The following is an 11,770-nucleotide window of genomic DNA, read 5'->3' as shown; positions in this document are numbered from 1 at the left end:
TCCATCCCTTCCCTCCTGGAGGGCCGGGGCTTGGCTCCTGGCTGTTGGATACGGTGACGGTGGCACGGGGCTGGTGGGCAGGTGAGGGGCTCCCCAGGTGGGTCTGGAGCCTGGAGAGTCCAGACACTCCCTTCCTGCGGATGTGGGAAGGACGTGGGGGGCCTAGGAGGAGCTGCTGGGAAGGGCCATGAGTCAGGGTGGGGGTGGCGCGGCAGCTGCGGGGCTGTGACTCAGGGAGTCGGGCCCTGGAAGTCCCCGCGGCGTCTCCAGGGGACCCTGTGTGTGTTTTGCGGGTTGGTTCCCAGGACCTAGGGGGCGGGGCCTCTAGCCACGGGAAACTGGCCACGCAGGGGAGTGTGGCCGGGCAGGCCTCCAGTTGCTCTGGATGCATCTGAAGGCTTCAGAGCCTGCCCAGAGGGGAAAGCTGCACTTCGCAGGAAGCGTGGAGGCCCTGGAGGAGGTCTTGGCAGGTCTCCTCTTGGGAAATCCCCTGTGAGCTGGGAGTGGGAGGAATTCAAAAGAGGGGTTAGTGTGGGGCCCCGGCGATGGGGGCTGGCCTGAGCCCCGTCCTGTTCTTCGAGCAATGGTACCCTCCCAGGCCTTGACCCTCCCTGAGCTTCGGGGCCCCCGCCACGTGCCACAGCCAACGGGAGGGTAGAGGAGGCACTCCCACTGATCCTCCCTGGGAGGGTCTGAGGTAGGGGAAGCCCTGGGCAACAGTTCTGATGGCGGCCTGAGGGATCTGGGCACACCGGGTGGCTCAGGTGTCCCCGGCTGCCCTCCCAGCAGCTGTGCAACTACAACCAGTTTTACGAAAAGGCTTTATAAAAAAGCTTTAAGAAACTTCATTTCTTCTATTTATTTATTTATTTATTTATTTATTTATTTTTTTTGAGACGGAGTCTTGCTCTGTCGCCCAGGCTGGAGTGCAGTGGCCAGATCTCAGCTCACTGCAAGCTCCGCCTCCCGGGTTTACGCCATTCTCCGGCCTCAGCCTCCCGAGTAGCTGGGACTACAGACGCCGCCACCACGCCCGGCTAGTTTTTTGTATTTTTTAGTAGAGACGGGGTTTCACTGTGTTAGCCAGGATGGTCTCGATCTCCTGACCTCGTGATCCGCCCGTCTCGGCCTCCCAAAGTGCTGGGATTACAGGCTTGAGCCACCGCGCCCGGCCCATTTCTTCTATTTAAAAAAAAAGCCGCTTTTAGTGCAAGTGGGGTGCTAAGGATGTAGAATAAATAAGGGGGGTGAGGGGGCTGGGATCAGTGCCCAGGGAGGAAGCGCTCACGGACGCTCCGCTCCAGCCCGGGCATCCTGGCCACGCGCAGTGCCTGCAGCAGCCGCGCCAGAAGTGCCCCGTCCTGTGCCTCCAGGAGCTCCGTGAGCCGCTGATGCAGCTTCAGCCGCAAGGCCGCGCGGCCTGCCCTTGGTGTTGGACCCCAGCCCCCCGGGGCCTCAAGGGCCTGCAGCAGCCGCTGCAACCTCTTGATGGAGATATCCTGGAAAGCCACGAAGTCGATGACAGCACGCTTGCACTCCTCAGTTCCTGCAGTGGGTGGGGAGGCAGCGGTCCCCTCATTTCACCCGCAGATACTGGTGGGGGCCTGCTGGGTACCCTGTTTTCTGGGCCCCACCCAGGGGGTTTGCAGGAGAAAGAAATCCCTGTACAGTGAGCCGTGCTGGAGAGGGCAGTGCAAGGGTGGGGACTGGAGAAGGGGCAGGAGCCTTCCGTCAGCGTGGTGGAGCAAAGGCGTCGGGGCAGGAGTGGCCACTCGAAGCTTGGCTGGGAGAGGCAAGGGGGCCCAGGCAGGGTCTTAGGGCTCCTGGGCCACTGGAAGGGACTGGTTGGGACCTGCAGATGGACCAAACCTGACTTGGTAACTGACTTTTCAGTGGCTAACATTGGGCCTCGGTTTCCCCATGTCAGAGGGGCCAGCCACCTTCCTCTCGGCAGTTAGGAGTTAACATCGGGCCTCGATTTCCCCATATCACAGGAGGCAGCCACCTTCCTCTTGGACAGTTAAGAGAGTGCTGCCTACCTTTCCAGGGCTCCCCAGGGGAGGCTCTGCCCTGGCTTGGATCCTAATCCTCAGCCACCCCTGAGTGGGCAGACTTGGTGGGGATCTAGAGGAGGGACCCCTGAGCCCTCAAATCCACTGTGGCCCCTTCCCCAAGGCCAGCTGGCATGCCTCAGGCTAGATGCACGTGCAGGGGCTGGAGTGAGGGCACAAGTGGGCCTGGCCTGCAGCGTGCTGCCCCCTCAGTCCTCTGGCTCACCTGGTACCCTGGTGCTGAGGGGGAAGGCAGTGCAGCTGGTGCACAGGGCATCGTGGGAGGAAGAGCCTGGCACGTTGAGGGCCAGGCCCAGGGCCGTGCAGTTACGGTGGGGCTGGCACTGCTCTGAGCTGGAGCTGCTGGCTGAGAAGGTGCCTGGGGGGCACGGCTGGCACTGCGTGTTCTGGCTGGGGGTGCCTGCAGCCGGGAGGGAAGAACAGGGTCAGGGGAACTGGTGTCCTAGCTCAGGGTGCAAGCCTGGGACCAGCAACCTGACCCCTGCCACACCTCTGACCACCACTCCTGGGGGCCCCTCCCCTTGCCCAGCTCTCACCCGGGGCCATCACGCCGGTGCCAGGTGGACACGATGCATGCTCCAGGCAGAAACCAGCGTGTGCGAAGAAGCCGGTGCGGCAGCGGCAGGCGCGGTTGTGGGTGGCGTGGCAAGGCCGTGCCTCCTCCTCGCGCTCCCCGCAGAGGACGTTGCAGTAGCGGCAGTGCTCCAGGTAGTTCCAGAACTGTGTGTAGTGGCGCGGAGGACACGGGCCACACATTGTGGGGCTGTCTCGGCGGCAGGGCCGCTGCACAAAGGTGCCTGGGGGGCACTGGGCACACACCAGCCACTCCCCTGTCTCTGTGTCCCGCCAGGGGTAAGTGGGTGCCTCTGTTGCTCCACACACGGCCGGCACCAGCAGCAGGGCGGGCAGCGCCCACACGAGGCACGGCAGCAGCAGGCCCGGCCCCTCCAGCGCCCTCATGGTCCTTGCTGGAGCAGGGAGAGCGTGGCTCAGCGCGGACACCGGATCCTGCTGTGCCTGACCAACATGCCGCCGCCTCTGCCCTCAGTCCGCCTGTGGAGGGACTGCCCAATCCCCAAGCCCATCCTGCTGCCGCCCTATATGGGCAGGGAGAGGGCTGGGCCAGCCTCACCACGCCCCATGGGAACTCCTCCCTCCCCAGGCAGCCCCCCTCACCCACCTGGTACCATCCCTCCCCAGAGCTCAGTCCAAGGGTGGTTCTGTGAGGGGCCCCTCACCAGCCAGGGAACCCAGGGAACCGCCCTCCTCCTCAGCACCTGGGGCAGCTCCTGACCCAGCAACCAGCCCAGGCAGCTGGTGTATTGGTGGATCTCCCCCCCCCAGTTGCAGCTTGGCTGCAGCAGTGAGGATGAGGGCAGGGCTGAGCCCACTGTGGAGGAATTAGTGTCACAGGGCAGGCTACGAGGGGCCTGTGCCACCTCCCTGTCTCTCCTCAACGCCCATCACCAAGCCCAGGCCACGAAGACACCGTCCGGGGCACTGCCAGCACTTTTATTCGAGAATCCTGTCGCCTGATGAAAAGTGGACACATGCCATGGGGGTCTCCTCCTTCCTGGTGAGGGGCTCAGCTGAGATGCCCCTGTGGCACCACTCACAGGCAGGAGCCAGGGACCCACCCCAGACCCCAGCGTAGCTCAGGGCTTCTCAGAGGGAGGCCCAGATCCGGTCCCAGCGCAGTGGGTCAGGCAGGCAGGCATGGGCTGGCCTATTCTGTTGGGTGGTTCCTTGGCCCACCAGAGCTGGACAAGCAGGTGATCAAGCCACGTCAGGTGTGCTGAGGGCCACTGTGGGCACTCACTGGGGCTCTGGCCAAAAGACCTGCGTGACGCTCTGCTTCCTGGAGGCGGTGTGGCAGGATGGGCACGTCCTAGAGGCCTGTGAGACAACCGGCCCACTGGACACACCTGCCAGGTGCTGCCACCAGCCCACCACCTGGGGCTACACCCAGCAGGAACTGTAGTGGCCAGGCACCAACCTGAAGGTGCCGTTGCCAACAGGCCTGGCAGCGCTGGAAGTCACAGACAGGGCACTGGAAGGGCACCACATCCTCCGCCCCACAGCCCTGGCACACACAGCCTGCTGAGAGGGGCCCGCTCGGAGCTCCCGCAGCCTGCTGCCCAGCGAGGTCTCTCCCATGAGGCTCACCCCACTCAGATGCTGCAGGCCCGTGGGGAGGTCCTGGGGACTGGCTGGGCCCTGCAGCCTCACCGCCCGCCCCCACAGTCCCTGCTGGCCTCTGTCTAAGGAAGGTCGAGATCTTGCTCTGGGTCTTTCCGGGCTTCTCGGACCGTGAGGGGCCTGGAGACGGAGACTGAGTCTGAGGGGCGCCTGGGGCTTTGCTGGTCCCTCCCAGGGCTGCGTGCGGTTGGGGCGCTGTCAGGAGCAGCCAGGCCGGCGCCCTACCTGGTTGGGGAGCCCCGTGGGTGAGCACAGCAGGCCGGCGCCCTACCTGGTTGGGGAGCCCCGTGGGTGGGCACAGCAGGCCTGGCAAGACCCTCCTCCTGGGGTCCTGGTGGCTCCATGCCCGGGTAGGGTCGGCCGGTCAGGTCTGTGCATGTCTGTGAGAAGCGCTGCTTGTGGTGTGGACGCACAAACATGCTGAACCCTGCGGGGAGCTTCACTCAGACCCGGCACGGCCCCCATCCTGCCCCCTGCCCCCACCCCACTGGCTGTTCCCCACGCCCAGGCCACTTGCTCTGCAGCAGGGGGAAGTCCTCCGGCTTTGCAGTGGTCAGGGCAGCCAGCACGGCCAGCACCTTGTCGAGGTCATCGTCTTGCTTGTAGGCTGTCAGCGCTGCCAAGAGCTGGCTACAGCCTGCAGACCCCAGGGCCCTGCGGGCATCTGCCAGGTAGGCGCTCACGGCGCGCTGGCCCTGCTTCCCTGCTCTGGGCGCTCTGGACCCCTGCTGTGGGTGGCTGCCAGGGTCTCCTGGTGTGGGAGTAGCATGGCTCAGAGTGGCGCTAGGGTGGAGGGCTAAGAGTCCCACCACCCTGCCTGCCCCCCCTCCCACAAACTCCTGGAGAGCTGCTCAGGACAACTGCGGGGTACAGAACCAGGAGCAGCCCCCACCAGGAGATGGCTCCCCACAGGGGCAGTTCCACTGGCACCTCCGGTTCAAAGGCTCAGGCATCACTCAAGTGTCAGCCTCATCAAGCCACTGAGGAACCCACCAAGTCGCAGGCTGCACACAGTTCAGGACTCAGCTACCTGTGGGGGGTGGCCTGGGCGACAGGTGGGGCCTGCCCTGGTTCAGGTGCTCTCGGGGGTCCAGCTGCTGGGCTGCAGCCTTGGACACGGTCAGCTTGGGATCCGGCGCTGTCCTTCCTGATGAAGAGATGCAGAGCCACAAAGCTGGTCCCGAGCACCTGGAAAGTTCCCCGGGGGAGGGGGAAGGGCTGGCTGGGGAGGCCAGGCCTCACCCACCTCAGAGCAGGGTGGGAAAACCCAGGCAGGCACACGCCCAGGTGCCAGGGGCAGCAGAGGAGACACCAACTGCTGGATGGGGGCTGGAACAGTGGCGGGCAGGCCGAAGCCCTGCTCAGGTCAGAGCCCCAGGGTGGGTACCAAGCCCAGAAGGGGTCTGGGGTCTTCCCAACAGGTTAGGTTCCCCACTGGGTGAACCCTGCACTGGTGGAACTCTGTGGGGGCTGTTCGTTAACAAGCACGAACACAGACACTCCCACCTCCGGAGGCTTGGACTCCACCCCAGGCAAAGGCAGAAGCAGGGAGGACGGGAGGACAGGGGTCTAGGGGTCTAGGACCCTGGCGTGTGCAGTGGACTCCCCAGGGCTGTGCATGGGGGGCAGGGGACACGTGCGGCAGCTGAACAGGGCTGTGCGTAGGGGTCAGGGGCTGTGGGAAGGGCAGGGCCCTGCATGGAGTTGCACAGGGTCTCCCCAATAAGTGATACTGCTGCTGGTGGTGGGGGGTGGCCCCCATCACTCCCATATGGGAACAGAGAGGCAGGGCCCCAGGGATGCCCACCCCAACCAGCCCAGGACTCCAGTGCCTTCCACGGAGGAGTCTGAGGATCCCACCCAAGGCCCCATTTACCAGTGGGGTCCAGGGCTGGCTGTGCCCGCTGCCTTCGGGGAATGCTGTGCTCGGGCCGATAGCCGCAGCCCCGTCCTGTCAGCTGGACACAGACCTCCTCAAACTGCTGCTTGTGGTGAGGCCGCACAAACTGGTAGAAGCCTGTAGAGGAAGGGGTGTCTGTCCCCATCTGCCCCCTTTTCTCTAGAGCACAGAGACAAACTTGGACCCAGATGGCCCCACCCACACACAGCGGCAGCACTGCTCTCAGGATGGGCACCTTGGAGCAGGCTGTGCTTCTTGGGGTCCTCAGCAAAGAGGGGGCCAAGACAGGAGGCCAGGGCGGCGAAGTCATCGGAACCCTTGTAGTCCTGCAGGGCCTGGGTGAAGGTGGCGAAGTTGGCTTGGCTCAGTTCCTGCTTCACAGCCACCATGAAGAGCTTGGCCCTGTCCGTCTGTGCGCCAGCCACGGGCTCCTCCTGCAGGACACAGGCCCGAGGCTCCATCAGGGCCAGCCTCATCATCTCGTCCCTGGGGCTGCAGAACCTTCCTTGGAGCATTGAGTGTTCCCTGGGACAGTGACTGCTGAGGGGGGAGCTGCTGCCTGAGAAACTGCTTGGCTGGATGGACACAGAGGTGCTGCAGGAAGAAAGCTGCGGGGCCGGGCCTGTCTGGGTCACACGGTGAGAGGCTGGCAGGGAACCGAGGGCAGCGAATGCGCAAAGGGTAGACTGGCTCTCCCTCAAGCTGGGGGTCTTGCAGGGCCCGTCTCTCTCCTCCTCCCTAAAGCCCCCGCCCCACAGCAGATGCACCTGAGGCTCCCAGGATGGCAGCTCCCAGGGAGGGGCTCCCCAACAAGCAGTGCCCATCTCTCCACACACCCCAGACCAACACGGAAACGTGGAAACCAAGGCAGGGCAGCCCAGGCCCCCCACACCCAGGCCCCCCCCCACCCAGGCACTCCCCACCCAGGCACCCCCCACCCAGGCCCTCAACAGCCCAGGCCCCTCGGCAGCCCAGGCACCCCCCACGCAGGCACCCCCCACCCAGGCCCTCAACAGCCCAGGCCCCTCGGCAGCCGCCCACTTCCTGATGGCACCAGCCCTGCCTGGGCACCACCCAGTTCTTCCCAGAAGCCAAGGGACATGGACAAAGGCTGCCACACTCGGGGCTTTCCAGCAGGCAGGGGGCTTCCTGGCTCCGACTATACTCGGTTCTTTCATCCAAGGCTGGGAATGGGCTGCGGCCCTCGCGTGAGGCAGGTGCACGTCCACACTTGAGGGAAATGCCTGGGCCAAACCCAGTGCTGCAGCCCCCAAACCAAGCCTGCCCAAGGGTGGGGCCTGATCCCAGCTGCCCTTGAGCCCCTGGGCCCACAGCATCACAGCCGCCCTGGACATCAGCTCCCGGAGGTAACTTCCCTGGTCCCATCGGGCCCACATCCCAACTTGGCTGGGGGCACCCAGGGCCGGGTTCCCACACGTGTCTATGGTGGTCGGCACAGATGCAGGGACAGCTCACGCACCAGGTGGCTGACCAGCCGGATCTTCTTCCTCCCTCCTCGAGGCTCCTCTGCCGGCCTCTTCTCAGACAGGAGGGACAGGGTGGAGCAGCTGTGGGCCTGAGGAGGACACAGCTGTGGTTCCAACCACACACTCCAGGGCACCAAAGCACCTGGGCCCACAGGGAAGATGGCCCCAAGGAGCCCTGAGCAGTAGCCAAGACGAAGGTCGGGGGACGGGGCACGGCACACCCTGGTGACAGTCCCACAAGTGGGTCCTGCCCAAGTCACGCCAGCGGCTCATGAGGCTCACAGGTGGTGACACGTAAGAGCAGGTCCAGGAAGGACAGTCCGACCACAGCGAGGGCCTGGCAGGAAGGGGACACAGGTGCCTGGTGCCTGTACCGGGGGCTCACTCCAGGAGCCTGAAGGGCAGGGACAGGCAGCAAGAGGGGAATAGCTCCCAGCAGGAAGCAGGGAGAAAGCTTCGGGTTAGGGCCGGGCGCGGTGGCTCAAGCCTGTAATCCCAGCACTTTGGGAGGCCGAGACGGGCGGATCACGAGGTCAGGAGATCGAGACCCTCCTGGCTAACACAGTGAAACCCCGTCTCTACTAAAAAATACAAAAAACTAGCCAGGCGAGGTGGCGGCGCCTGTAGTCCCAGCTACTCGGGAGGCGGAGGCAGGAGAATGGCGTGAACCCGGGAGGCGGAGCTTGCAGTGAGCTGAGATCCGGCCACCGCACTCCAGCCTGGGTGACAGAGCGAGACTCCGTCTCAAAAAAAAAAAAAAGCTTCAGCTTGGCCCGAGAAATTATGGGCTTCTGGGGCAAAAGGCCCCAAGGAAGAAGGAACTTGGGTCCCAACCGCAGCACGATTCCTGGAGAAAGGCCAGCCTCAGGCACAGCCAGGGGCAGGGGCACCCGATCTTGAGTGCCTTGAGCCAAGCTGACCTGCCAGAGAATCAAAGTGATGTGGGGCACCCACTGAGGGCCAGGGCATGCACCACCTGGGAACCAGCAGCCTGTGGTGAGGCGAAGTGGAAGGCACACACATAGCCAGGCAGCCAGGATCCCTCACCTGCCTGCCCGCCCGACAGGTCGCGGATTTACAGGGGTGTGTGGGGAGGTGCCTGAAGTCAGATGGGCGGGGTGGGGTTGGCCTCAGGAGACAGAGGGTCTGTATCCATCCCAAGGCCCTGGAACTGTACCTGCTCCTCGCCAGGGCCCCCGGCCCACTGTTCGCTGTGTTCCAGGGCGGCCAGCAGCCCCCTGGGCCCCGGCCGGGCAGGAACTGGCTCCTGCTCATACTCCACACACAGGCTACTCTCGGGGTCCCCGGCAGCTGGTGATCCTGCAGAGTACCCGAGTGCGCAGTGAAGCCCACCGCGGGGCCCCAGCTGGGGGTCCCTGCCTGTGACGAAGCCCCTCCTGAGGGAGGGTCCCAGCATTTGGGGGCCCCTGCCTGTGGGTGTCCTCCCTGCTATGAGGGGGAGTCCCAGCCTTGGGGGGCGTCTTTGCCTGAGGCGTTCTCTGCCTGTAGGGGAGGGTTCCAGCCCGTGGGGACCCCACCCTAGGAGGGAGACACAGCCTTTGGAGGTGGGAGGAGCAGTGCATAAAGCCAGGTGAGCCGCCTCCGCCCTGGGCGCCTGGTGCCGCCCGCCCCACGCCGCCTGCCCCACTGCTTGCCCCACATGGCCCGCCCCAGTCCGCCTGCCCCGCCCACCCCACACGGCGCGTCCCGCACTGGCCATCTGCACCTGAGGACCTCTGCTTCAGGCTGGGGACATGCAGGTCCAGACTCTTAGCTTTCCTGGTGGAGAGGAGGGGGTCAGGCGACTTGTCCTCCCTGACAGCATCTTCTCCTTCACGCAAACTGGGTGCTGCAGCCCGGGGGGCCGGTGCTGGCATCTGCAGAACCACTGGGGGTGGGTGGGTCCATTTCTGGCTCCTCTGGGGACAACACTCTCATCCCCTCCCTGGGCAGAAACTCACAGTTCGCTCGGCAACACGGAAGAACTGGGCCACGTCTCGGATGACGTGGCCGAAGTTGTTGTACACCCTGACGTGGGGACGCACCCAGGAGGGCAGCTGGGCTCTGGCATCAGCAAAGGCGAACCTGGGGGGTGGCCACAGCCCTGCTGCCCTGCCCACAGCCGCTTCAGGGGGTTCAGTTCACCCAAGGGAAGACCCCTCATCTGCCGCAGGGCCTCAGGCCGACCCCGAGTCGCCAGAGAGGCTCTGGGGGAGGCGGGGCCTCGTGTGGGGAAGGAGAGTCCAGGGACCCAGTGGGATGTGGGCGTGTCCCCTGGCGCCACACCTGCCCCCGGACTGCACACACCTGTGGTCACAGAGGAAGACAGCCCCGTAGTCCTGACGGTGCCGGATCACTCGCCCAATGGCCTGGTTCACCGCCCTGGACGCCTGCTGCCGGTACCACTCCTGCCCAGAGAGGAACTGGAGGGCGAGGGGGCTCGGTCACAAGGGCTCCCTTGGTCACAGGGGGGCTCAGTCGCCAGACTGCCTTACCCCAGCCCCGCCCTGCTGTAACTCACCTGGCCCCCAGCCCCACCCTGGCCCTTCATCTCGTCCAGGAACTGCATCTTGAGGACAACCCGGGGGTCCATGCGGGGCGGGTACGGGAGGCCCGTGACGACCACACCACGGCCATTCGTGTCTGAGAAGTCCAGCCCCTCGCTGGCCTAGGGGACATACCAGGGAGCTGCCTGGGGCCATGGGGGCTCCTCTCCCCTGGCTGCCCCCATACCCAGCCCAGCCACCTTCCGAGGCTCCAACCCCAACCAGGGGTGGGAGGAAGCCCCATCTATGGGCCAGGACCCCACTTGGGGTCCACAGCTCTCAGACGCCACCTCCAACTCTCGTGGCCAGGAACCTCCTGCATCCTGCCTGCCCCTGACCCAGAGCAGGGCACGCTCCCAGCAGGGCCACCAGTGCTTTGCTCTTGTGGGACCCAAGGAGGGGACCAGGCAGCCCCCAGGGCCCAGAGTCAGCTGGGGAGCCATGAGCACCCACCAGGGAACAGGCAACCAGGTCAGGACAGAGGGCCCCAGAGAGCTCACCTTGCCCCGGCATACCGCCAGGAAGGTGGCGCCAGTGGACCCTGGGGCAGCGACCCTTGCGTAGTAAGCACTGATGGTCTGGAAGGAAAGTTGGTCAGGCTCAGCCTGGAGCCCACCCCCGCCCCTTCTTCCCCCATGAGGGAGACCCAGATCTCATCCTCCAAGATGAAGGACTGTCCTAGCCAGGAAGGCCAACCGGGTTCTGGAAGCTTCTTCCTGGCACGGATCCCAGGCTGATCCTGCGCCTGCTCAGTGCTTCCCAGAAAACACGGGGAATCCCAGGGCCAGGGTGGCCGCCGGCTATAGCTACTCAGACAGGAGGACCACTGTCACCACACCCGCCCGGTGCTGGGGGCTTTGTAAGATAAAAGGCAACACTCAGGGCCAGGAAGCAAACACAGCAGCCCTGAAGAGGCAGCCGGGAGCCGCCAGAGCCCATGGCCAGGGCCGGTGGTCAGCCTCGAGGAAGCTGTGAGGGGCGGGGGAGGCACGAGGGGGCAGCAGACCCAGAGCCCCAGCCAAGTGCTGACCTCGGAGAAGCTGCCTTTGCTCCTGGGCTCCACAAACAGCGGCTTCAGTGCCTCCATCTTCCTGGCCAAGTCGCGGGCCTGTGGGAGGAAGAGGCAGGGACATGGCAGGCCTGGTCAGGCCGCTGATCCGATGAGGGCAAGAGCTGTGGCCACTGCCTGCTTCGTGCTCCAGCCCTGCCCTCACCCACCCCACCCAGGACACGGGAGACATACCCGCCAGAACTCCAGGCTCTTCTCCATGACAGGATAAGAAGGGAAGAAGATCAACAGCCCGTAGGGCACTACGCGGGCTATGTTGCCTGGAAGTGCAGGGCTGGGGTCAAGGCCGGGGCGGGCGTCTGCAGGGGTCCCTACCAGCTCTTGGGGGCAGGGGTCCAGGATCCAGGATGGGCACAGCTGGGGTGTGCAGGGCACTTACCCAGAGCCTTCCCCAGGGAGGACAAGCACTCCTCAGAAAACCTGCACAGAGCCGAGAGGCCACTGCTCAGGGCCTCAGGGCTCAGTACTCCCCGACCTCGCACCCCAGCAGGGCCCAG

The 11,770-nt window shown here is 64.9% G+C and overlaps 2 protein-coding genes across 12 annotated transcripts in view; both read right to left on the bottom strand.

Moving 5' to 3' along the window:
- Positions 1 to 1,176: 1,176 nt before the first annotated feature.
- Positions 1,177 to 3,403, bottom strand: TNFRSF6B (TNF receptor superfamily member 6b). The gene is made up of 3 exons (XM_033187154.1): positions 2,609 to 3,403; positions 2,278 to 2,472; positions 1,177 to 1,546 (listed from the first exon to the last, which is right to left on the bottom strand). The coding sequence occupies exons 1-3, from the start codon at positions 3,030 to 3,032 to the stop codon at positions 1,263 to 1,265; spliced, it is 903 nt and encodes a 300-aa protein (XP_033043045.1). The 5' UTR covers positions 3,033 to 3,403; the 3' UTR covers positions 1,177 to 1,262.
- Positions 3,404 to 3,558: 155 nt separating this feature from the next.
- The window catches only part of RTEL1 (regulator of telomere elongation helicase 1), a 38,643-nt gene continuing 30,431 nt past the window's right edge, over positions 3,559 to 11,770 (bottom strand). For 2 of the 11 annotated variants that reach the window (XM_033187151.1, XM_033187152.1), the window contains exons 14-30: positions 11,653 to 11,714; positions 11,448 to 11,533; positions 11,235 to 11,312; positions 10,705 to 10,782; positions 10,180 to 10,326; positions 9,966 to 10,081; positions 9,620 to 9,743; positions 9,385 to 9,535; positions 8,836 to 8,978; positions 7,652 to 7,747; positions 6,407 to 6,605; positions 6,148 to 6,288; positions 5,302 to 5,418; positions 4,789 to 5,022; positions 4,543 to 4,698; positions 4,069 to 4,391; positions 3,559 to 3,968 (exon numbers count right to left, since the gene is read on the bottom strand). In XM_033187151.1, coding sequence (XP_033043042.1) covers positions 3,888 to 3,968; positions 4,069 to 4,391; positions 4,543 to 4,698; positions 4,789 to 5,022; positions 5,302 to 5,418; positions 6,148 to 6,288; positions 6,407 to 6,605; positions 7,652 to 7,747; positions 8,836 to 8,978; positions 9,385 to 9,535; positions 9,620 to 9,743; positions 9,966 to 10,081; positions 10,180 to 10,326; positions 10,705 to 10,782; positions 11,235 to 11,312; positions 11,448 to 11,533; positions 11,653 to 11,714 — 2,332 coding nt within the window. In that variant the 3' untranslated portion in view covers positions 3,559 to 3,887. The remainder of the gene's footprint in view (positions 3,969 to 4,068; positions 4,392 to 4,542; positions 4,699 to 4,788; positions 5,023 to 5,301; positions 5,419 to 6,147; positions 6,289 to 6,406; positions 6,606 to 7,651; positions 7,748 to 8,835; positions 8,979 to 9,384; positions 9,536 to 9,619; positions 9,744 to 9,965; positions 10,082 to 10,179; positions 10,327 to 10,704; positions 10,783 to 11,234; positions 11,313 to 11,447; positions 11,534 to 11,652; positions 11,715 to 11,770) is intronic. The other 9 variants (XM_033187140.1, XM_033187141.1, XM_033187145.1 and 6 more) reach the window with 8 other exon arrangements.

The sequence above is a fragment of the Trachypithecus francoisi genome, unplaced genomic scaffold (genome assembly GCF_009764315.1).
Source record: "Trachypithecus francoisi isolate TF-2019V2 unplaced genomic scaffold, Tfra_2.0 Lachesis_group21, whole genome shotgun sequence".
NCBI classification, from domain to species: domain Eukaryota; kingdom Metazoa; phylum Chordata; class Mammalia; order Primates; family Cercopithecidae; genus Trachypithecus; species Trachypithecus francoisi.
This window is presented reverse-complemented; position numbering and strand designations above follow the sequence as displayed.

Coding starts and splice junctions, on each gene's coding strand:
- TNFRSF6B (XM_033187154.1), bottom strand. CDS start 3,032: ATGAGGGCGCTGGAGGGGCCGGGCCTGCTGCTGCCGTGCCTCGTGTGG. Junction 2,473..2,608: donor CACCGGCGTGATGGCCCCGG/GTGAGAGCTGGG, acceptor TCCCGGCTGCAG/GCACCCCCAGCCAGAACACG. Junction 1,547..2,277: donor CCTCAGCACCAGGGTACCAG/GTGAGCCAGAGG, acceptor CACCCACTGCAG/GAACTGAGGAGTGCAAGCGT.